This window comes from Cynocephalus volans, chromosome 3, assembly GCF_027409185.1.
Source record: "Cynocephalus volans isolate mCynVol1 chromosome 3, mCynVol1.pri, whole genome shotgun sequence".
NCBI lineage: Eukaryota > Metazoa > Chordata > Mammalia > Dermoptera > Cynocephalidae > Cynocephalus > Cynocephalus volans.
This window is the reverse complement of record NC_084462.1, coordinates 139903789-139930403: the sequence shown is the minus strand read 5'-3', so window position 1 is coordinate 139930403 and position 26615 is coordinate 139903789. Positions and strand designations below refer to the sequence as shown.

The 26615-nt window shown below is 36.6% G+C and overlaps 1 protein-coding gene across 1 annotated transcript in view; it reads left to right on the top strand.

Annotated features, from left to right (window-relative positions):
- The window catches only part of EXOC5 (exocyst complex component 5), a 71648-nt gene that overhangs the window by 9099 nt on the left and 35934 nt on the right, over positions 1–26615 (top strand). The window contains exons 2-4 of the mRNA XM_063089351.1: positions 15521–15615; positions 22551–22698; positions 24508–24702. Coding sequence (XP_062945421.1) covers positions 15521–15615; positions 22551–22698; positions 24508–24702 — 438 coding nt within the window. The remainder of the gene's footprint in view (positions 1–15520; positions 15616–22550; positions 22699–24507; positions 24703–26615) is intronic.

Sequence of the window (26615 nt, the reverse complement as noted above, 5' to 3'; positions counted from 1 at the left end):
TAAATTAGAGATTTATGTTCCTGTCCCAGGGATTGATTTTCAAGGGATTTTTAATGGAAATTATCAAAAACACCATATTTTATCTTACAATTGGTAACATTTTTAAAGAAGATGAACAACATAGAGACCAATTATCTAAAGTTGAATTTAATATAATAGTATCTTTGTGCATATTTCTTAGATTTTTGTTTGGTGTTGGTAAATTTTGCTTTTAATTACTGTAGTAATACAGAGGTAAAGATATACCTTTGTCAGGTTTATGAAATGTTAAAAAAAATTTTTTTAAATTATTTACAGGTATTTGTATTACAGGGAATTATATTACAGGGAAATGCTTTTGAAGCCTCTTGAGAGGAGTTGGTCATTTGGAGGTTCTAGGATTTGTTAATTTGGCTTTTTCTCATAGTAAATACCTTTGCAGCAAGGCAAGGTATTAGCAAAGTATTAGGATTTATTTGGTTTTAAAAGCAGAAAGATTTTTTTTTTTTTTTTTTTTTTTTTTACTCTTTGAACTTTTATCTCATGGGATCAGTAGCTAATTTATCTTAAACTCTTGTGATAATTTGATTGCCTCTGAGGTGAAACCTGCATTTTGCTTCCAGGACTCTGTCCCCTTCTAATTTTCCTCCTCCTTTTCTGGTGCCTCCTACTTTGTCTCTTGTTTTTCCTCCTCATATCTCCAAATGTTGGCATGCCCTTCTCTCTTCTAGGTGATCTCATCCAGTCCTGAGGTTTTAAATAACCATCTGTATGTTGATGACTCTAGAATTATATCTAGCTCCACTTTTTCCCTGTAGTACAAGCTTGTTTTTCCAGCAAAGTGCTCTACATTTTCACTTGTATGTCTAATAGGCATCTACAATATAAATGCAGAACAAAACTCTTGTTTCTCCACTCCCTCATCCATCTCCTTTCCTGGTCTTCCCCCATCTCAGTAAATGGCACCACCATTCACACAGTTGTTCAGGCCCCACACCTCTATGAGTAACCGTGATTCCTTTTTTTTCTTTCTCCCCAGATCTGATCTATCAGTAATTTATATGAGCGTATTTCTTAAAATGTGACGAACCTGACCATTTCTCAGCACCCCATTCATTGCCACTTTCATCTGAGCCACTATTACTTCTTGACTGGACTACTACAGTGTTGCAGGTTGGGTCCTCTTGAAAGCAAACTTTGAGACAGTGTTTAATGTGTAAAATATTTATTATGAAGTACCCTTGGGATGAGCATCTATGAAGGGGCAGGGTAAGGAAGCAAGATTGGGCATATGGAGAAGTAGAACTACAGTGCTAGCCCAGTGACAGTGTTGATGACTAGCTGCAATGGGGAGTTCTGGAACTAAAATGACCTGTCAGAATTGTCCTGCTTTGGATCAGAGTGGTCAGGCCTTTATACTCCCATTTAATTAGTCATTGAATATGGACCACATTGAGAAAGCTATGACATTGGGTGAAGTGGCTCTCTGTGGCTGAGGGTATCCCTGAAAGTACTACCAGTTTAAGGGTTTCTGCTGACAGCACTACTAACAGCTAGGACAAGTCTCTTCTTGAAGGGAGATCTGGATGGCACATCATTGTGTCCACTGCAGACCACCCTTGTGCCACTAGATTCCGCTTCTACATATACATTTGGGGAGCAGCTCCTCCAGCATTCCAGTTTGGTATCATCTTGGAGGAAAATTAGAAGAAGGTTAATGAGATGAACTATGCCCCCCACTAATGTAGCTGGTCTCAGGGTTGCAATTGATACTCACTGTCTCCCTCTTCTGCTGTCCATTCTAACTCTGCCTTACCTACAACTAGCACCTCTGCCATTCTTCATATCTTAACTGCTCACCATACTCTTCTCAGGCCAGTACTGCAGTGCTTGTCTATGTACTTTCAGATTTGGTCAGGGGAGTGTTAAGAGACTCTCAAGAGGATCATCTATGTGCCAGACATAATATTCCCTGCCCCCATTGTGTACTAGCAGCCCTGCCTCTTCCTGATGATCAGGGTCAATTGCCCCTGCCAAGGATGGTCATTCCTTTTCTTACCTTTATTCCCTGAATATAAGCAGCCAGTGTGACCAGGCAGCACTTGTAGTTAGTTTAATGAGACTGTTATGTTTCTAAGCAGAAGTGTTTCCCTTTTAGGGACTAAGACCTCTAGCCCTGCAGACCCCAGAGTCATAGGGATAGCAAGCACAGATTGGGAGTCATGATAAGTGGGGCTAATTCTGCTTTTACCCCTTGTTCTCGGACTCCTGTGTTTTTCCTATTTTCCTGTGAGCATCGTATAGATGTTTTTAATTCAGAATGTGTACTGCATCTTGGAGGATAGTGCTTTGTCTTTACAGAGTACCCCCTCTGAACTGGTGCTTCAGCTAAGCCTTCCATAAGCTGTTCTAGTGCTCTGTCAGACTGGCAACCTCTGGGTAGTATGGTTTATAATCTGATGGTCACCTCCTTTGCTATAAAGTGGGTCTTTTGGTCTGGTGTGATATATGGGATCCTGTGCTGGGGGAACAAACACTTCCTCTGAGGAAAGGCAAATCCAATTGGAATGATTTTATTTCTGTGAGAATGAATTATTCTTTCATTCAAGGTGGAAAGGGCCCAACTTGCTACCATGTGGCTGGTTAGTCTACTTTAAGAATGGGGCTACTACAGGGGCTCAGAGTTAGTTTCTGCAACTGTTAGGCTCGATATTGGTTTTGACAGTAGTTGCATTGGCCTTGGCAAGTAGGACCTTGTGCAGTTGGGGCCGTATTGTTTCTGTACTATTCCACTTTGTTCATGTGCCCAATGTGCTAATACCAGGCAGAGTTATTTTGTCCACTCATTTGTTTAGTTCTTCCATGGTGCATGCTCTCTGTGTTAACATGGGATACAAAGAGCTTCACACTTTGTGTCCAGTCTCAGGTATTTCTCCGTCTGTCTTAGTCAGCTCAGGCTCCCATAACAAAATACCGTGGACTGGGTGGCTTTAACAATATAAATTTATTTCTCACTGTTCTGGGCTCTGAGATGTCTAAGATGAAGATGCCAGCAGGGTAGGTTTCATTCTGAGGCCTCTACTCTTGGCTTGAAGGCATCACTACCTCACTGTGTGCTTACGTGGTCTGTTCTTTTGTGTGCATGGAGAGAGAAAGAGAGAGACAGGTCTCTATTTAATAATTTATAAGGACACCAATCCCATCATGAGGGCCATACCCTAATTACCTCCTAAATGCCCCTTCTCCAAATACCATTACATTGGGGTTAGGTCCTCAGTTTTGGGAGGACACAGTTCAGTCCATAGAACCATCCACATGCCTCTACCCCAGACTTCCTTGTCTTCAGTCTTCCAGTCTTTCTCCTCTGTTAGCTAGGCTCTTTGTCATTGTCTGTCATATGTCTTTGTCATATGTAGTCTAACCTCAGGCCAGTTCTCTGTTCATCTGAGAGGATGATTGGGTATATTTCCTGAAGTTTTGTCTATTGGGAGCATGTTTCTCAAAAGGTATATAATTCTTTGTTGCAAATAGCATGGTCTTACTTCACAACCTGTGTTGCGATTGTTACACAGGGGCTTGCTATAACTCCACATGACAATGTTTTCCAACACTGATACCTTTAAAACTTAGGAAACTCTGATTCCTGTAATACTTTCATGTTTGCCAGGTTGTATGGTCCACCCAGGCGGTGGGGCTGATTGTATGGCTCCTACTTCTGCAGAGCCCATTCCTGCTTTTGTGTCACTTGATACATGTGTCAGGGCAGGTATATCAGAATCTTAAGAGGTCTACCAGGTGTTGTATGCCCAACTTTGTGGTGGGAGGTACAATTATTTGTATTTTGCTTTGGATGAGATGTCACAGCCTGCCCATGACCACCTTAAAAACTTTACTGATTTAATGTGTCCATGAATCCCACTCTCCGGAGCATACATATATGGAGAACGTCCCATGTTCTTTGGAGCATATGTGTCTTACCAAGGACTCCAGTGTGCTAACCACTTCTTGCTCGTTTGCCCCAATTAGCATGATGTCAATTAAAGTGATGGATCAGGGTTGGGGGGCGTGAGGGCCTCATCCACACCAACACTGCCCCCCCCCGCCCTGGGCAGCCAGGCCAGCAAAGGAGCCAGCCGTTGGCCAGCCCTGCCTACCTTCCCCTGCTTTTCCTCCTTCTCCCACCACTCTGCAACAACATTTTAGAATGTAGAAATAAATAATAATAAAGAAAGAGAAGAAAAAAATATGATCGATCAATATCAATAAGATGTTTTGTAGGATGTCCTGTTGGTACAGGTCATGTTTTAACAGAGGACAGGAGAGTTTATACAGCCTTGAAACAAAACTGTAAATGTATGCTGTTGTCAATTCTGTGTGACTGTCAACTGTGTCTGATCCTCTTTGTTGATAGGGATAGAGAAAATGTATTTGTCAAATCATTGGCCATGTACCATGATGCTGGGAAATTACATCTGGCATGACAGATGTAATTGGGGCTACTTTTTGGTTAATTTTGAGGTAGTCATCCTTCAGGATTCATCTGGTTTCTGTGAAATCCAGACTGGTGAATTAAATGGGAATGTAATGGGTAACATTGCCCCTGCATCCTTTAGATACAGCCTATAAGATTGCTGCCTGATTTTTTTTTTCAATTTTTTTTTTTATTGTGGTAAAATACACATAAACAAAATTTACCATATTAACCATTTTAATTTGTACTGTTTGGTGGTATTAAATAGATTTGTAATATTGTGCAATCAACACCTCCATCCATCTCTATAACTCTTTCATCGTGTAAAACTGAAACTCCATACCCATTAAACAAAAACTCTCCGTTATCCCCTCAGCCTAGACCCTGGCAACCACCATTCTACTTTCTCTCTGTGTGATTTTGACTACTTCAAGTACTTCATATAAGTGGAATCATACAATATTTGTCTTTTTGTGGGATTATTTCACTTAGCATAATATCCTCAGGATTCATCCATATTGTAGCCTATGTCAGAATTTTCCTTCCTTTTAAAGGCTGACTACTATTCCACTGTACATATATACTGCATTTTGCTTATCCATTCATTTGTTGATATACACTTGGGTTGCTTCCATGTTTTAGCTATTGTGCATAATGCTGCTGTGAACATGTGTAAATAAATGTCTCTTTGAGACTCTATATTCAGTTCTCTTGGATGTACATCCAGAACTGGAATTGCTGGATCATATGGTAATTCTATTTTTTACTTTTTGAAGAACTGCCATGCTATTTTCCATAGTGGCTGTACTGCTTTACATTCCCACTAACAGTGAACAAAGTGTCCAATTTCCCCACATCCTGGCCAACACTTGTTATTTTGTGTTTTCTTGATAGTAGCCAGTGATACCTCATTGTAGTTTTTATTTGCATTTGCCTAATGATTAGTGATGTTGGGCATCTTTTCATATGCTTATTGGCCATTTATGTATCTTCTTTGGAGAAATATCCATTTTGGTCCTTTGCCCATTTTTGAATTTTTTTTTTAAGTTGAGTTTTAGGAGTTCTCTGTTCTGTATATTAATCCCTTGAATTGCAAATATTTTCTGTTGCTTTGTGTTGCTTTGCCCTCCACGGATTTGTCACTCCACTTCCCCTGGGTGATGGAGATGCAAAGGATTACTCAAAGCCCATCTCTTCTGAGCAGTGAGAGACTGCAAAGCGGTCTCCAGCAAGAGGGATCCCTTCCTCAGGAAATTAACCCCGAATTGGGGTTCTCTTCCTGCATTTATTTTCCAGACCAGGAAGTTACAGGAAGAGACATAGGTGGGGTTATAGTTTAACAATATAGGCTGGTAACTTCCAGTGAAACAAGCCAGATGACATTCCAGTAAGGCAATTAACAAAAGCTTGATTTTAGCAAACATTCCTTCTTACAGCAATTTCTCAGTATCTTTACATAACAACCAGTAACTAGTCTGTCCTTGAGCCAGCAACCTTGCTGTGCCACAGCTCTTTATCTTACACCAGAGACTCATAGCCTGAGGAAAATTTCCAGTGCTCTGCAAGGTCAATATTTGAAACTGCAAGACTGGAAAACCAGGCCCTGTGAAGTACATATGCTTTTTAGTATATTCCACAATTTTCTTCCATTCTGTGGATTGCCTTTTAACTGTTGATAGTGTCTTATGATGCACAAAATTTTTAAGTTTTCATGTCTAATTTGTCAATTTTTTTCTTTTGTTGCCTTTGCCTTTGGTGTCATATCCAAGAAATCATTGTCAAATCCAGTATCATAAAATTTTTAGCCTATGTTGTATTCTAAGAGTTTTATAGTTTTAGGTGTTATAATTAGGTCTTTGATCCATTTTGAGTTAATTTTTATGTGTGGTGTTAGGTAAGGATCCAATTTCATTCTCTTTAGTGTGGGTATCCAGTTTTCCTAGCCCTATTTGTTGAAAAGACTGTCTTTCTCCATTGAATGGTCTTGGCACCCTTATCAAAAATCATTTGACCTTGTATGAGAGGATTTATTTCTGGACTCTCCATTGCATTCCATTAGTCCATATGTCTGTCTTTATGCCAGTACCACACTTTTTTGATTACAATAGCTTTATAGTAAGTTTCTGAATCAGGAAGTGTGAGTCTTCCAGCTCTGTTCTTCTTTTTCAAGACTGTTTTAGCTATTTGGTATCTCTTGAGATTCCATATGAATTTTAGGATGGGTTTTTCTATTCCTGTAGAAAAAAGTCATTAGGATATTGACAGAGATTGTACTGAATATGCTGATCACTTTGGTTGGTACTGATATCTTAACAATATTACATCTTCCAACCCATGAACATAGGATGTGTTTCTGTTTATTGGTGTTTCCTTTAATTTATTTCAGCAATGTTTTGTAGTTTTCATTGTGCAAGTCTGTCATCTCCTTGGTTAAGTTAATTCCTAAGTATTTTATGCTTTTTGATGCTATTGTAAATGGAATTGTTTTTGTAATTTCCTTTTCAGATTGTTCATTGTTAGTACATAGAAGTGCAACTGATTTTTATGTGTTGACTTTGTATCTTGCTACTTTAATGAATTCATTTATTCTAACAGTTCTTTTTGTGTAATCTTTAGAGTTTTCTACATATAAGATCATATCATCTGCAAACAGAGACAATTTCTCTTCTTCCTTTTCAATTTGGATGCCTTTTATTTCTTCTTCTTGCCTAATTGCTCTGGCTAGGACTTCCAGTACTGTGTTCCAGGCATCCTTGCCTTGTTCCTAATCTTAGAGGAAAAGCTTTTAGTCTTTCACTATTGACTATGATTTTGCTCTGGGTTTTGCATATATTGCTTTTATTATGTTGAGGTAATTTTCTTGTATTCTTAGTCTGTTGAGAGTTTTCAATCATGAAAAGGTATTGAATTTTTTCAACTGCCTTTTTTGCATCAATTGAGATGATCATGTGTTTTTTTGTCCCTTTATTTTGTTAATGTGGTGTATTACATTGATTTCCATATGTTGAACCATCCTTGCATCCCAGCAATAAATCTCACTTGGTTATGGTGTTTAATCCTTTTATTTATTTTATTTATTAATTTATTTTCAATTGACAGATAAAATAGTATGTATTTATTATATACAACATGATGTTTGGAATAATATATACATTGTGGAATGACAAGCTCTCTATATGTAATCTGCTATAACTTAACATACACATCACCTCGCATAGTTATTTTTGTGGTGACAACACTTTACATACACTCTCAGCATTTTTCAAGAATACAATATTGTTAACTATAGTCACCATGTTGTATGATAGATCTCTTGAACTTATTCCTCCTAACTGAGATTTGATATCCTTATACCAAAATCTCCGCAAACCCTTCAATATCTTTTTCCATCTTTTCACTTTCATTCTATTTGTGTCTTTCGATCTAAGGTGAGTTTCTTGTAGACAGCATATAGTTGGATCGTGTTTTTTGATCCAGTCTTACAGTCTCTGCCTTCTGATTGGAAAGTTTAATCTATTTACATTTAAAGTAATTACTGAAAAGAAGTACTTCTGTCATTTTGTTATTTGTTTTCTATATGCCTTCTAGTCCTTTTGTCTTTTATTTCCTATATTACTGTGTTTTTTGGTGTTTAGTTTATTTTTTTGTAGTGAAACATTTAAATTCCTTTTTCATTTCCTTTTGTATATACTCTGTAGTTATTTTCTTTGTGGTTACCATGGGTATTACATTTAGCATTTTAAGTTATAGCACTCTTAACTTGAATTTATACCAGCTTAATTTCATTAACATACAAAAACTCTGCTTCTTTAACCACTCTATCACTACCCCTTTTGCTTGTTGATGTCACAAAATTACATCTTTATATAGTGTATGCCCCAAAACATAAACTAATAATTCTTTGAATTGCATAGTCTCTTAAATTATGTACAAAACAAAGTGTGGAGTTACAAATCAGAGTTATAATAATACTAGCTTTTATATTAACAATTGTGTTTTCTTTTTTTATTAGTTTCTTAAATCATGTAGGAAAAAGGGCAGTTACAAACCATTGTTACAATAATACTAGCTTTTATAATTGCCTGTGTATTTACCTTTATTAAGATCTTTATTTTTTCATATGGCTTTGAGTTACTGTCGTGTCCTTTCATTTCACCCTGCAGGACTCCCTTGAGCATTTTTTGCATGGCAGCTTTTGTTTATTTAGGAATATCTTAATTTCTCCCTCAGTTTTGAAGGACAGTTTTGCCAGATATAGGATTCTTGATTCATAGGTTTTTTTCTTTTTGCACTTTGAATTTATCTGCCCTCTGCCTTCTGGCCTCCAAAATTTCTGATGAGAAACCTGCTGATAATCTTATAGAGGATCTCTTGTATATGACAAGTTGCTTCTTTCATGATTCTTTCTCTCTGTCTTTCCAAAGTTTAATTATAATGTGTCTTGGTGTGAATCTCTTTGAGTTCATCTTAATTGGAATTTATTGAGCTTCCTGGATGTTTATATTCTTGTCTCTTTTTCAAATTTGGGATGTTTTCGGCCATTATTCCTTCAAATGTTTTCTTGGCCCCCTTTTTTCTCTCTTCTCCTTTTTTCTCTCTTCTCTTCTTCCAAAATATGTGTGTTGGTCCACGTGATGGTATCCCACAGGTTCCTTAGGCTTGGTTCACTTTTCTTTGATCTTTATTCTTTCTGTTACTCAGACTCAGTAATTTCTTTTATTCTGTCTTCAAGTTCACTGATTCTTTCTTCTGCTTGCTCAAATCTCTGTTTGAATTTCCATAATGATTTTTTATTTCAGTTATTGTACTATCTAGTTCCATTTTTTTGTTGTTCTTTCTTTCTTTCCTTCCTTCCTTCCTTTTTTAAAAAGATGATCAGTAAGGGGATCTTAACCCTTGACTTGGTGTTGTCAGCACCACACTCTCCAAAGTGAGTGAACCAGCCATCCCTGTATGGGATCTGAACCCATGGCCTTGGTGTTATCAGCACCATACTCTCCTGAGTGAGCCATGGGCCGGCCCTGTTGTTATTTCTTTTTAGGTTTTCTGTCTTTTAATTGATAGTTCCATTTTGTTTATATCTCATTTTATTGACTTTCTCCACATCTTTATTTCTTTGAGCACCTTTAAGACAGTTGTTTTAAAGTCTTTGACTAGTAGATCTGCCATCAGTCTCTGTCAGGGACAGTTTCTGTTGTTTGGTTGATTGATTTTTTTCTTTAAGTAGTCCATACATTCCTATTTCTTTGTATGCCTTGTTGAAAATTGGACATTTGAATCTAATAATTTGGTAACTCCAGAAATAATATTCTTCTCCTTCCCCATGGTTTGCTGAATTTTTTTATTGTTTTAGTTTTTTGAATGTTGTAGGCTATTCTGTGCCAAGGATTAGCTGAAGTGTAAGCTTTAGGTCTTGTTAGGTCTTCTCGGAGTCTGCACCTTTCCCTGGGCATGTGTGTCACTTTATAATTTTCCCTGTACGTGCAGTTGCTTTTGAATGTCCTAGTCTTTAATATCTGGCTCCCAAAAGAGGAGGAAGAGAAAAATGAAGGGGGAATAATAAAAAGGGGGGTTCCAACCTTTTGAGTAATCTGGAAGTCACTTCATTTGGAGGGAGAGGGGGTTGCAAAAATGGGGGGTTGGTGCAACAACCAGTGGCCACCAGCCTCTTTGTACCTGAAGCAGCAATCAGTGATCAGAGCACAGATTTCTGAATTTGGAAGACAGGGTCTTTTTTGCCCACCCTGACTCCCCCAAGCTGTGTGCAGGTTGTTCCAGGAATACAGGTACAGCTCTCTGCCACAGGGCTGGGGTTGGGGCCTGGGCAGCTGCTATTGTGTTAAGAACTGAAATGGACCAAAATTAATCACATTTTACTGTCCGAGCCTTCCTTTGGGGAGTTGCAAGCCTTCAGTAGGCTCAAGAGTTCCAAAATAGTTATATTAGACAGACTCTGCCAGTGCTATTGTTGTCTAGGTGGGGAGACAGATTTCTGTAGTTTCCTACTTTACCATCTTCCCAGAATCCTCTCTTTTAAAAGTTATATTGGTACATAGCTATGGCCATTTGTTTATGTGCTGTCTTTGGTTAGATTTGTACCACAATGACTTGATTGAACGGTTGTAACCATGACTGTATTATTAGCAAGCCTAAAATATTTGCTGTGTGGTCCTTTAAGAAAAAAAAATGCTGGGCCGGCCCTGTGGCGCACTCGGGAGAGTGCGGCGCTTAGGAGCGTGGAGGTGCTCCCGCCATGGGTTCGGATCCTATATAGGGATGGCCGGTGCACTCACTGGCTGAGCGCGGTGCGTGTGACACCAAGCCAAGGGTTGCGATCCCCTTACCGGTCACTAAAAAAGACCAAAAAAAAAAAAAAGAAAAGAAAAAAAAAATGCTGATCTCTGCTTTAGATCCTTAAGGGTGGCATTAATTTTTACCATCTTACTTGATTAACTACCTTGACTAGATAAGGACAGTTTTAGAGACTTTTACCTGGGCTTTCCCACTATTACAGCTCTTACCCTGTAGACGAAGGATCCAGTGTTGGAGCTAAATCAGCCACCCAGTGTGTCTATCCCTTTTGCTTGTTTGCAGACTAGAGAAATTGCCTGTAGTTGGGCTCATGGACCCATTGCACCAGTGGTATGCTAAACCTTGACCAGGAATCTATTTTTTACTTGGCCCCCATATGGCCTCGTTCTGGAGGGTCTGTGATGCTTTGGGTCAATCAAATATCAATGTCAGCTGGGACTTTGTATCTAATAGACCTCAAAAACATTTGTGTATTCCTCATTCCCTAGTGTACTAAAGTAAATGATTGTAACTCCCTTTGGGAGAAGGAATAGAAGAATCATTACTGCTTATATTTGCCAGCTTACTGAAGCCTCCTTCTTGGAAACCTGGACTTTTCTTCAATCAACAAGGAATATATCATAAAACATCCTATGAGACCTTGTTGCAAACTCAACTCTCACTGCCTCTCTTGACCTCATCCACGACTATTCTCCCCTTGACTCACTCTGCTTTAGTTACACTGGCCTCTTGTCACTGTTTACATACTAAGAGTGTTCCCAGTGCTTGTAGCATTCCTCCTCCAGATGACTTATTCCTTGTCTGCATACAGGTCTTTGCTGAAAATTTGTTTTTCTAGAAGGGCCTTGCCTGATCATTTCTATCAAAAATAATCCCACTCTTATCCATCACTGTTTCCTTTTTAGTTTTCTTCATGGTTCTTATTGCCTTATCATCTTCTGCTCATTTGTCACTCTCCTCCACTAGATTCAGAGGAGTAGAGATTTTTTTCCCCTCATGTTTACTGTTACCTGGTTATTTGGAACAGTTTGTAGCATGCAGTAGACTCTCAATATTTGTTGAATGAAGGAATACTTTATTTTGAGAAAATTGAAGGTATCTCATGAAAAAAATGCTTAGTTTCTCACTGTCAGTAATATTTATCTGTTGATTTCTAAGTTTTGGGATGTATATCATTTAATGGAACTGATACATTGAAATTGATGAACAGTATAACTAATTTAAAACTATAACTACTTAATAACTAATAAATGAAATTAATAACACATAGAGCTAAGACTGTTAAAGTTTTGCACAAATACGTATACCAAAAAAAAAAAAAGATACACAAATATGTATACCAAAAAAATGATAGGGAAAAAAGGAGCATGATTACTTTATGAAGTTATTTAGTAGAAGTATTATGGACTTTTGGAAGACCTAACTACTTCTTAAAGCACTTTAGCCTCTTTTAATGAAAAAGCTCTTTATTTTACCAGTAGTTAAGACTTGGGCCTTTGGAATCAGGTAAGTTTATGTGATCTTAGATTAAGTAATCTATTTGTATTACATGCTTTCACAGGTGTAAAATGAATCAATATTAATAGAATTTACCTTGTAGACTACTTATCATAGTATTGAATGTGAAAAAGTATATAAAGTGCTAGGTACATGTCTGGCACATAGTAAAGCACTTAAAAAAATTTAGCTATTTATTACCATCTTATCACTTAGAGCTATTTCATATGCTGCTCAGGTTTTCTAAAATTTTTAAGTAGTTTAGTTTCTAAAGTTCTAATAGCTCTAAACATAACTTTTTAAATCCTGAGTTGGTATTTCTCAATTTACATATATAAATTAAGAATTGTTAGATATACATCAATTCTTTTGTCTCAACAAAAGTGAGGTAGACTAGAGGTATGATTGTCTAAATGATGATATGTTTGCTAAATGAGTTCATTTATTTCAGGGCACCAACATTTTTACTTTGCAAGGATATTTAATTCATCCTTAGGACTTAATTCTCAAACATATCTGCTCTTATGGATAACCTGAATTTATTTTAAAAGGAGCTAGCAATCTTGTTTACATTTTATGCCTTGATCATATCAATCATCAGATAGCTTCCCTGTAATGGAAATCTTATGAGAGAAACTGGATCAATATGACTGCTATTTTTCAATTATTTGACCACTATGAAAGAGTCTTTTATAGTAAAATGTGAAAAAAATCTTTAAAAAATTTTTAACACCTACTGTATTGTTTTGTATTTTTTTCTGGTTGGTGTTTGCTTTTCTAGTGATTAGTGATAATAACAGTCATAAAGGCTGTATGGTTTTTTAATAAAATATGTACCAGTTTGAAAGTTGATAATGAGGTAGGTATGAGATAGCTTATCAGTTGTCTGGTAAAATTACTTGTTTGCCTTACTGATGTGTCATATCTTTAATATTTATTAATATAGGTAGAAATTTTAAAAGGCAGAATCAGTGACTTCATGTGCCTTCATATGGCAGTTTCCACCTTTTTAGCTTCACCACTACCCTCACTTACCTAACTCTCTCGGTGAGTACTTGTAGTTTACCAAATTTGCCATTCTGTTTACATAGCAGTAGTTGTGTTATCCTGGGCAAGTAATTAACCCTCAGTCTCAGTTTCTTCATCATAAAGGAATAAAATAGGACCTCCCTAACAGGTCTTACTCAAAGTAGTAAAAGAGATAATACATGTGAAGTGTTGTGATCATGGACTGTTGTTCTCGTTGGTATTCCCATCTTATTCTGATGGTTATTCCTATACTAACTGAAATTTATCCCCTCATTCCTCTTTCTACCACATCAGGCTGATGAGCCACTCTCTTAAGTTCCAGTGTGACAATAATGATTATAAGGAGGACAAGATTATCATATATTGGTCTTAATTGGCATCCCTCTCTGGATCTGTCCATATGTGGTCCCTATGATCCAGTCTGTGCTTACTTCTCAGTTCCTCTAATGGGTTAAGCCCTGTCTTCCTTTTTCCTAATTGTCTGGAAAACAATTTATTCCGTTTTTATCTAGCGATTTTTCTTCTTCCTTCAGGTCTTAAACGTCATTTCCTCAGAAAGTTGGCCTGTCGCAGCACTGTTCCTCTCATCTTCTTCCATTCTTCCCCATCTTCCACTCTGTTCCTTTGTTATATTCTCTTAGAGCATCTAGGACTTTTCTTACCATCACATTTATGACAATTGTAATCAGTTGTTTCTCTAATTGTTTGATATTGGCATCTCTCTACCTGGAAGATCACTTCCATGAGGCCTTGCAGGGAACCCTATTATTGAATTTACATCTGTATTCTCAGTGCCTACTACAGTGCCCTGCATAACGTACGTGTTTAGTAAATATTTGCTGAATTAATGAATAACTCATTTCCACCCCCCCCCCCCCATTGAGTTAATAGCTTCCTCAGCAGTGTTAACATTGAAGTTTGTGGTCATATTTTTAATTATATTTATCACACACAATTGCATTCTTTATATTTCCTTCTATCTGGCTATGAGTTTCTTGGGGCACATCTTTTTATTTCAAAGCCTAACAGAATGCTTGGCACTGGAAATATTTTTGCTCAATGAATGTTTATCAACGAAAATATGTTTTTAAAGTATAATTAACAAAATGGAAAATTTTACATATATAAAAATTCAAACTGGAATCACCAGCAGATCCTACCAGTTTAAATTATATGCTAAGTGGGAGGAAGTATATAGTATTCATTTGCATGAAAAAGGGTAATATGGAAAGTATGTAAATTAGTGTATATGTCTAAAAAGTGTATTATCTGCTAATGGTAAACATTTGAATGTTTATTTTCTTGATTGGCCTTTTTCTCTAATATTTTTCTTAAAAATAATGCTTTTTTCTGAGAAAATTTAGAATATTTTGTATCCTTCTTTTTTTCAGCAGAGATTTTTTTCTCGTTTCATTTAATGTTTTTACATGATTTTATTTTATTTTCCTATTTTTTTTTTAAAAGATGACCAGTAAGGGGATGTTAACCCTTGACTTGGTGTTGTCAGCACTACGCTCTTCCAAGTGAGCCACGGGCCAGCCCTTTTACATGATTTTAATAGTAACATAGTTTTTCATCCTATAAATTTACCATGATTATGGTTTTGTTGAATGTGAACAATTTTTCGGTATTATAAACAATGCTCAGTGAACATTATGCAAAAATTGTTGTGTGCATATATGCATTTCTCTTAGAATTTTAAAAGTAAAATTAACTAGGTTAAAGGGTATGAACATTTGTAATACTGTTGATGTTACCAAATAGTTATCAGTTGTCCTCCAAAAAGTTTGCACCTGTTAACACTTCTAACAATATTGACAGTGCAAATTTCAGCCTACCCTTTCCTGCATTGCATACTATACGTTAAAAAAATCTTCCTCAGTTTTTGAGGTTAAAAAACAGTGATAATCTGACCTTATTTGATTAGTAAGTCTGCAAATTTTTCACATGTAAATTGCCTGTTTGTGTCTTTTGCTCATTTTTCTGTTGGATTCTGGTAATTAGTATTGTTCTAATATTTTAATATTCTAATTTTCATTAAGCAATTTGTTTTGTTTATTGAAGATTTTTTAATTGAAAAAAACGACATTTTAATAACATAGATTTATTTAAATAATTAGTAATTTAATTCTGTTTTAAGTTCTCACATAGTAGAACCTGTTTTATTTTTGTAAGTAATGTTCAGTTGTCTTCTATGAAACTTTGTTAAAACATATTTGTTTTGTAAACTAGGAGCCTTTTGTGGCAGATGAGTATATTGAACGTCTTGTATGGAGAACCCCAGGAGGAGGCTCTAGAGGTGGACCTGAAGCTTTTGATCCTAAAAGGTGAAGTAAATATGGGATTTTTTTTTTTTTCATAGACCCAATTCAGTGCAAATTTATGTTTAGAATAGAGGTTACTATTGGCATTCCTTTCAGCATTCATGTAAAGGGGTTTTAAATTGACCAAGACAAGACACATACAGTCCAAACAGAGCATTAGAAGTTTGGGACCGTGTTTTTCCTTTTACATGCCTTTTATTTTAGAGAAGCACTTTAAGTGGTATCAAGGAAGGTATTTTATTGAGTATAAGAATATAATATTTTCTTCAATTAGTAATAAATTAGAAAGTGTTGATTATATTTCTAAAATAAAAACATGTTAAATATGTTGTTTTAAGAATAGTTGTAAATTGGGGGAACAGAAAGTCACCGAACTGTGGGATGCATAATATTTCTATATGGTACATTTATCTGCTTGCCTCTTTTAGATAGGCCATAAAATTTGTTTCTATTCTGGGGGACTAGAGGGGATTGTGAGTGAGGTTTTCATTTACCTCAGAGGTAATCTACTGAGAAGTCAACAGTTAGACTGGTCATATTTTCGAATGTCATATTTGTTTTAAAGTGATATAGCCTGGATAAAGCTATGAAGAAGTCATGAAATTATAGAAAGACTTGATCTTTTGATTGAAGAAATTCCTAACAAGATACTATCAAGAAAATTAATATCATCCCTAGTTCAAAGAACACTTATTAATACTTTCTTTATAAGTGAACTGGTCACTCCCACTTGCTTGGCCTGGCGTGGGGCTTTCCGGAGCCTGCGGGCTGGCCTCCCATCCCACTCCCTCCGCGGTTCTCTGGCGGGGCTGGTGGCGGGGGGCGTCCCCGGCCAGTGTCGGGAGGGCAAGGAAGTACGGGCGGGCCAACTGTCACTCCACCACACCCTGGACTCCGGCCCCCGGTAAACTTCCTGTTACTGGGAGGCAGATACCATCTCTGCGGCCACCAGTTTGGAAAAAAGCCTAACGAATTTCTGGTTGGGAATAGTGTGGTAGGAGAGTTCCCAGGTCCGCTTGAACCTGCCGGAGAGCAGGCTGTAGGCGGGCGCTAGACTCGGTTTATGCCGGGGGGATACAAAGGTGAACAAGACCCGAGAAAGATCTACATAGTGCTACAAAGGCACCCAGAGAGACCGGTCGTCTGTGCCTAGCAGAAACCTGGTAGACTTCCTGGGCGAGGCGGTGCTGAGCAGGGTCTTGAAGGCCCAGCTGATAGACGAGGGTTGCAGAAGACACGCCCCAGCCCAGCACAGTGCTCACAGAGTGGGGAGACGTGCGGCCAGGGAGGCGGAGACTCGACAGAAACCACACACCCGGTGGGGTCACCACTGCATGATCTAACAGAGCACACGGAACGGGGAGAAGTCCTGCACAGGAAGTGAAAGCTCAACAGAGATCACACACCCTGTGGTACATGATCCACCAGCCCAGCAGAGTCCAAGCTGACCAGAAAGGTGGCTCCCCAGAGAAGCCCAAGACCCGAGGCAACCAGACACACAAGGCACTAGAGGCCAACTGAGCAGTCACGGACTGAGCCATACGAAATTGGCAACCACAGCAACATCCTAGTTAGTCATTAGTCTCAAACCGGTGGACTGTGAAACCCCCTGCCACAATGAATAAACACCAAAAAAAAGATACCAGAAATACAAAAAATCAAGAAAGTACACCACCAAAAGTTAATAAATCTCAAACTCTACATCCTATAGAACAAGAAGCCCTTGAAATGACTGACAAGGAATTTGGAGTGATAATTCTAAGGAAACTGAATGAGATACAAGAAAACTCAGCTAGACATCATGATGAAATGAGGAAAAGTATACAGGATCTGAAAGAGGAAATGTACAAGGAAATCAATGTCCTGAAAAAAAATGTAGCAGAACTTGCTGAACTGAAGAAGTTATTCAGCAAAATAAAAAACACAATGGAGAGTTTAACCAGCAGGCTTGTCGAAGTTGAAGAGAGAACCTCTGAACTTGAAGATGGGCTGTTTGAAATAACACAAGCAGACAAAAAGAAAGAAAAAAGAATCAAGGACATTGAAGAAAATCTGAGAGAGATATCAGACAACCTTAAGCAATCAAATATCCGAGTCATGGGTATTCCAGAAGGGGAGGAAAATGGAGATTCCATTGAAAACATATTCAACAAAATAGTGGCAGAAAACTTCCCAGGTATAGGAAAAGTCACAGATCTTCAGATCCAGGAAGCTCAACGATCTCCAAATGTTTTCAACCCAAAAAGACCTTCTCCAAGACATGTCATAGTCAAATTGGCAAAACTCAGAGACAAAGAGAGAATCTTAAAAGCTGCAAGAGAGAAGCGTCAAATCACCTATAAGGGAGCCCCAATCAGGTTAACATCAGACTTCTCATCACAAACCCTAAAAGCTAGAAAGGAATGGGATGATATTTTCAAAATACTAAAGGACAAAGATTGCCAGCCAAGAATACTCTACCCTGCAAGGCTATCCTTCCGAAATGAGGGGCAAATAGTATATTTCTCAGACAAACAAAAACTGCGGGAGTTCACTACCACACGACCACCCTGACAAGAAATCCTCAAGGGAGTACTGGGTTGGGTTCCTGAAAAATAACTACCACTGCCATAAAAACCCAAGAAAAATCTAAACCCGTTAGTATAATAAAAATGGCATTCATGAAGAGAAAACAAGCTAACAAAAACACTATCTACAACCTAAGGAACCAACAAACACAGAAACCAAACAGTAAATCAGAAAGCAAGGAACAAAAGACACCTAAGACAACCAAACAACCAATAAAATGCTAGGAATAAATCAACACCTTTCAATAACAACTCTTAATGTAAAAGGCTTAAATTCCCCAATTAAAAGACACAGACTGGCTGACTGGATCAAAAAGCAGGACCCAACTATATGCTGCCTACAAGAGACCCACCTCACCCATAAAGATTCACACAGACTAAGAGTGAAAGGATGGAAAAAGATTTACCATGCAAACAGAAAAGAAAAACGAGCTGGAGTAGCTATTCTTATATCTGACAAAATAGACTTTAAACTAAAAAACATAAAAAGAGACAATGAGGGACACTACTTAATGATAAAAGGACTGCTCCATCAAGAAGACATAACAATCATAAATATGTACGCACCCAATGTTGGAGCAGCCAGATTTATAAAACAAACTCTACTAGACCTAAAGAAGGAAATAGACACTAATACCATAGTAGCAGGGGACCTGAACACCCCACTGTCAATATTAGACAGATCATCTAGGCAAAGAATCAGTAGAGAAACACAAGATCTAAACAAGACTCTAGACCAATTGGAATTGGCAGATATCTACAGAACATTCCACCCAACAACCTCAGAATATTCATTCTTCTCAGCAGCACATGGATCATTCTCCAGGATAGATCACATATTAGGTCACAAATCAAGTCTCAATAAATTCAAAAAAATTGGAATTATCCCATGTATCTTCTCAGACCACAATGGATTAAAACTAGAAATTAATAACAAACGAAACTCTGGAAACTATACAAACACATGGAAATTAAACAGCATTCTACTTAATGACATATGGGTCCAAGAAGAAATCAAGCAGGAAATCAAAAAATTTATTGAAACTAATGAAAATAATGATACATCATACCAAAACCTGTGGGATACTGCAAAAGCAGTATTGAGGGGAAAATTTATTGCATTAAACGCTCACTTCAAAAGAATGGAAAGATGGCAAGTGAACAACCTAACACTTCACCTTAAAGAACTAGAAAAACAAGAACAATCCAAACCTAAAGTTAGCAGACGGAAAGAAATCATTAAGCTCAGAGCAGAACTGAATGAAATTGAAAACCAAAAAACAATTCAAAAGATCAGTGAATCAAAAAGTTGGTTTTTTGAAAAGATAAATAAAATTGACAAACCATTAGCATGGCTAACAAAAAAAAGAAGAGAGAAGACTCAAATAACCAAAATTAGAAATGAAAAAGGTGATATTACAACTGATTCATCTGAAATACAAGGAATCATTCGAGGCTACTACAAACAACTATACGCCAACAAATTTGAAAATCTGGAGGAAATGGATAAATTTCTGGACACACACAAGCTCCCAAAACTGAACCGTGAAGACGTAAAAATTTGAACAGACCAATAACAATAAAGGAGATTGAAGCTGTTATCGGAAGGCTCCCAACAAAGAAAAGCCCAGGACCAGATGGATTCACAGCAGAATTTTACCAAACATTCAAAGAGGAATTGACACCAATTCTTTACAAACTATTCCAAAAGATTGAAACGGACGCAAATCTCCCAAACTCATTCTATGAAGCAAATATCATCCTGATACCAAAACCAGGTAAAGATGTAACCAAAAAAGAAAACTACAGGCCAATATCCTTGATGAATATAGATGCAAAAATCCTCACTAAAATACTAGCAAACATAATAAAGCAACACATACGTAAAATTATTCATCACGATCAAGTGGGATTCATCCCAGGGATGCAAGGTTGGTTCAACATACGCAAATCAATAAATGTGATACACCATATTAATAAACTCAAACACAAGGTTCATATGATCATATCTATAGATGCTGAAAAAGCATTTGATAAAGTTGAGCACTCATTCATGACAAAGACCCTCTATAAGTTAGGTATAGAGGGAAAGTATCTCAACATAATTAAAGCCATATATGCCAAACCCACTGCTAATATCATCCTGAATGGGGAAAAGCTGAAAGCTTTTCCTCTAAGAACAGGAACTAGACAAGGATGCCCACTCTCACCACTCCTATTCAACATAGTGTTGGAAGTACTAGCCAGAGCAATCAGAGAAGAGAAGGAAATAAAGGGCATCCAGATTGGAAAAGATGAAGTCAAACTGTCCCTATTTGCAGATGACATGATCCTATAGATCTAACAGCCTAAAACCTCTACAAAAAAACTGTTGGAATTGATAAATGATTTCAGCACAGTAGCAGGATACAAAATCAACACACAAAAATCAGTAGCATTTCTTTTCTCCAATAGTGAACATGCAGAACGAGAAATCAAGAAAGCCTGCCCATTCACAATAGCCACCAAAAAAATAAAATACTTAGGAATTGAGTTAACCAAGGAGGTGAAAAATCTCTATAATGAGAACTACAAACCACTGCTGAGAGAAATTAGAGAGGATACAAGAAGATGGAAAGATATCCCATGCTCTTGGATTGGAAGAATCAACATAGTGAAAATGTCCATACTACCCAAAGTGATATACAAATTCAATGCAATCCCCATCAAAATTCCAAAGACATTTTTCTCAGAAATGGAAAAAACTATTCAGACATTTATATGGAACAATAAAAGACCACGCATAGCCAAAGCAATGCTGAGCAAAAAAAATAAAGCTGGAGGCATAACACTACCTGACTTTAAGCTATACTACAAATCTATAATAACCAAAACAGTATGGTACTGGCATAAAAACAGACACACTGACCAATGGAATAGAATAGAGAATCCAGAAATCAACCTACACACTTACTGCCATCTGATCTTTGACAAAGGCACCAAGCCTATTCACTGGGGAAGGGACTGCCTCTTCAGCAAATGGTGCTGGGATAACTGGATATCCATATGCAGGAGAATGAAACTAGATCCATACCTCTCACCGTATACTAAAATCAACTCAAAATGGATTAAGGATTTAAATATACACCCTGAAACAATAAAACTTCTTAAAGAAAACATAGGAGAAACACTTCAGGAAATAGGACTGGGCACAGACTTCATGAATACGACCCCAAAAGCACGGGCAACCAAAGGAAAAATAAACAAATGGGATTATATCAAACTAAAAAGCTGCACAGCAAAAGAAACAATTAAAAGAGTTAAAAGACAACCAACAGAGTGGGAGAAAATATTTGCAAAATATACATCTGACAAAGGATTAATATCCAGAATATATAAGGAACTCAAACAACTTTACAAGAAGAAAACAAGCAACCCAATTAAAAAATGGGCAAAAGAGCTAAGTAGGCATTTCTCTAAGGAAGATATACAAATGGCCAACAGACATATGAAAAAATGCTCAACATCACTCTGCATCCGGGAAATGCAAATCAAAACCACATTGAGATACCATCTAACCCCAGTTAGGATGGCTAAAATCCAAAAGACTATGAACGATAAATGCTGGCGAGGTTGCGGAGAAAAAGGAACTCTCATATATTGTTGGTGGGACTGCAAAATGGTGCAGCCTCTATGGAAAATGGTATGGAGGTTCCTCAAACAATTGCAGATAGATCTACCATACGACCCAGCTATCCCACTGTTGGGAATATACCCAGAGGAATGGAAATCATCAAGTCAAAGGTATACCTGTTCCCCAATGTTCATCGCAGCACTCTTTACAATAGCCAAGAGTTGGAACCAGCCCAAATGTCCGTCATCAGATGAGTGGATACGGAAAATGTGGTACATCTACACAATGGAATACTACTCAGCTATAAAAACGAATGAAATACTGCCATTTGCAACAACATGGATGGACCTTGAGAGAATTATATTAAGTGAAACAAGTCAGGCACAGAAAGAGAAATACCACATGTTCTCACTTATTGGTGGGAGCTAAAAATTAATATATAAATTCTCACACACACACACACACACACAAACCGGGGGGGGGGGGAGAAGATATAACAACCACAATTATTTGAAGTTCATACGACAAGCAAACAGAAAGGACATTGTTGGGGGGGGGAGGGAGAAGGGAGGGAGGTTTTGGTGATGGGGAGCAATAATCAGCTACAATGTATATCGACAAAATAAAAAAAAAAATAAATATAAAAAAAATTTTAAAAAAGATAAGAAAAAAAATAATAATAAAATAAGTGAACTGGTCAGTTTCTAATTATTAACAATAGATATAGATTGATACATATTCTAACTTTCCTCTATTAGATTATTAGAAGAATTTGTAAATCATATTCAAGAACTCCAGATAATGGATGAAAGGATTCAAAGGAAAGTAGAGAAATTAGAGCAGCAGTGTCAGAAAGAAGCCAAGGAATTTGCCAAGAAGGTACAAGAGCTCCAGAAAAGCAATCAGGTAAACATTTAGCTCAGGGATGAATAGTTTATATAGGTCATACTATCTTTATTTCTTTCCAGTTTTAAGCTATTGAAAAAGTCTAGTCAAATGATAGTAACTGTTGAGGTTTCCCTCTACTGCTCATGTCCATAAAATGTTAATGAATTGTTATCAGTACTCTTGTCCTAGGCTTGCTACTGAGTGTTGGTTTGGGATCATAGTATTCCCTTCTCAGGAGTGGGTGGTATCTAGTTCAGTGTGGTCCTTGCTTCCCCTCTAACAATGCAAACTTACAAGAATGACACTTCAGTAGACCTGTACTTTTAGGGACTCTATTAGCGTGGTAGTCATTTATATTCTTTTAATCATAAAACATAAAACAAAGTAATACTAGACCAACTATTTCCTGGATCACATTTTTTCTAGAGAAAACCTGGTCTGGAAAGTTTCACAGAAGTCATGAGGTATATGTCCCAGTGAGAATTCTAGTGTAACTATGGGAAAAGTGGACACAGAACTCTTCCTTGGTCCATTCTGATGTAAAACCAAACCACTAGGCTGGCCCTGGGGCTAAGTAGGACAAGCTTTGTAGTCTCTTAGGCCCTAGACTTAATCAGAAAGCTCTGAATCCCTTTCACAGTCTGGACCTTATTGGAATTTTATCACCCTTTCCAAGTGTAATTTGAGTAGTATTGTTTAGCTTTGCTGCCTCCCAGGGGCTATTTGTTCTTTGTGTTAGAGTTTAGCAAGCTGGTTTCTGCTAAAATTTCATTTATTTAGATTCCTTCACTTAAGCATTTATAATTAATTAAGGAAGTCAGTAATTTAAATAAGATAGGGAATGTGTCTTTAAGTAGTTAAGGTGCAGTTTCAAATGCTTTTAATGCAGTTTTCCCTTGGTAATAATAACAGTATTAGTAGTCAAGCTCTGGAGTCAGTCTGCTTGAGTTTTAACTACAGTTCTGTCACTTAATAGCTGTGCAATTTCAAGCAGTTTAACTTCTCTGTGCCTTAGTTTTTTTCATCTGTAAAATGGGTTGTTGTGAGGATTAAATGAGTAAATACATGTAACATGTTTAGTCCAGTGTCTAGCACAGGGGAAGTTCTCCATAAATGTTTGCAGCTTTCCCCCACCTCAATTTAGTACCATATTGAATTTTCAGCAATTCTGCTATTGGCAATTCTAAGGTATTCATTGTATGCAATTTTCATCTACCACAGAACAATCAGTGTACCCTAGGAGAAGGGAAAGAATATTTTAGGAAGTAATGTACCTCTGCTTTAGTAGAATACTTGCTGCAATCTTTTCTGTTTCAAAACTGGGAAAGAACAATTTTACTTTATATACAATGTTAGCATCGCTTTTTACATATTTAAAATAAATGTTAAATACTGTAATCAATATATTTTACTTCTGACATATTTTTGATTCTTTTCAGTTTAGTAGCAAGAGAGTTCTTCAGATGTCTGGTCCATTTGATACTTAGTTCATCGTTTTCAGAACATTATTTAGCATTAAATGGTGTTGGGTACTTTGTTAAACAGGATGAGTAGTTAGTAGCCTTGCTTTTTTGCTGACTAACAAATGTATTCATGATAAATGTGATTATTTTAATAGCTAAAGGTATAAAAGTGTAAAAGGTTTTCAGATTATATTATGCTAATGAGCATGAATTGTTCTTGTAGATCATCTTATATGTGACTCCTATGTTATCTTTAGTTACTCTAAGTTAGAGGGTAGTGATGATATTGGTTTAGTTGTGATGCGTATTAACTTATCAACTGAGTTCCCTGATTATATTTTATGCTTATGCACATTTTTCCTAGGTTGCCTTCCAACATTTTCAAGAACTAGATGAGCACATTAGCTATGTAGCAACCAAAGTCTGTCACCTTGGAGACCAGTTGGAGGGGGTAAATACACCCAGACAACGGGCAGTGGAGGCTCAGAAATTGATGAAATACTTTAATGAGTTTCTAGATGGAGAATTGAAATCTGATGTTTTTACAAATTCTGAAAAGGTAAGTGCTGTCAGAGGATAAAAACAAATCACAGCATTAATAGCAATGCCCTAATTATGAGCTACAATTATTACTTTTTACAGTCAGACTTCAAATCATTGAATAGCTGACTTATTAAAAAGTTTTTATTCTGAAATGTAAATTAATACAGTTGTCTATAGATTGCTGATGAAGTGTTGATATTCAAATTTTAATTGGGTTGCCTGCCATTTTTGTTTATGAAATAATGTGTGGTTTAGAAATGCTGAGGTAACTATGTTCATAAGTATTTCCTTACCATGTTTGACTTTTAATATTAACAGAATTTCTATAGTCTTGGAATAGTTACATTTTGTTGGGTGGTGGTAGGATGGTATGACCTAAATCATGAATAAGCTAAAATGTCTTTCTGTAAAGGAATTCAGAGCTTCTAGTTTTTATTACTTGAATAAAGATCTCTTATAGAGAATTAAAGAAATCTGAATTAATTATTTATGGTAATCCTTTTCATAGCACTAGTCACCTAATCCTGGTCTAAGGGTACATAGTATTGGCTGCTCTAAAATTTTGAAAAAAGGTAATTTAACTTGGTGTTTTCCCCTCAGGGGAGGAAAAAAATCAAAATGCATGGAAAAAATGGACATTCTTATGCATCTTGTATGCCCATCATAACATTGTTCGCTCATATATTGAATACGGTATTCCTGAATTATTCCAAATTTACTCCATAGAATAACTGATAGTGGAATGTTAAAAGCTAGTAGTATTGAAGTTCGCTTTGAATTAAGCAACACATTTTTGGAGAGGAAGACTCTATAAGATTATAGAATTTATAATTTTTAGAGATCTTTGAAAAATGGTTACATATGTATAGATAATTCCTCTAAAGAAAAGACAGTATTTTAAAGAATTAGTTTCAGAAATTGTATTTGTAGTATCAAGTAAAACTGACAAGATTAATATCAAGAAAAATATAATATTTAAAAACTTGTGAAATACTGGCAGTATCTAGTTTCTGTACATTTATGTGATTTTTATATATAAGAGTATGTACAAGGCTTGAACACTGAACTATTTTTCAGGATAGGATCTCTCACCCTGTAATGAGTATAGATCTAAGCAAATTATTAGATTATGGTTTTGACAGCTTTTGTAGTTATTGTTGTAGAATATTTTATATATAGTTAAACTATACAATATACTGTACTATATTGTAACCTTAAGGGCTACTTGTGCTTTAAACCATTTTTATAAAATAACTGTGAGAATTCAATAAATACAAACATTTACTGCTATACTACTTACTACGTTAAGCAAAGTTTACAAATAGCTTATAATGAGGACTTTCTATATCTTACAAAACAGGAACAGACTCCTGATAGAAACATAGAGCTGGCTGTGTGCTAGACATATTCTTTCTGAAGGGAGTATTTGCAAGGAGAAAATAGTGGATTTTGCTAGTATGACTAGATGGCACGGTGCAGAGTGATACTGAGGAGATAACTGTGGCCATGTGCAGCAGGATAGAGTGATTGTTTGATAGCTGAAAATGACAATGACCTGGTGACTATGAGAAAATTGAAGCAGAAATATTATATTCACTATCATTTGGAGCAAAAAGTAGGAACAGGCCTTGCTGTTGTTATCCACAATTGCTTGCCAGATTTCACAAGAATACTTTTAAAAATCTATGTTAATGTTATTAGCTTTTTCTTCGTATTTATGAGTCTCTTTTTTAATGTAAAAGAAAATGAATCATCATAAAATCGTTATTAAACTTGTGTCAAAATAAAACTCAGTACTAATGTGAAATTTAAAGAAAAAGTGAATGTTACATAGCTCTCCTACACTATTGTGTAAATAAGCACAAATACCTGCACTTAAAAAATTTTAGTCTTCTTGCCTAAATCCCTTAGTTCTACAACTTGAATTAA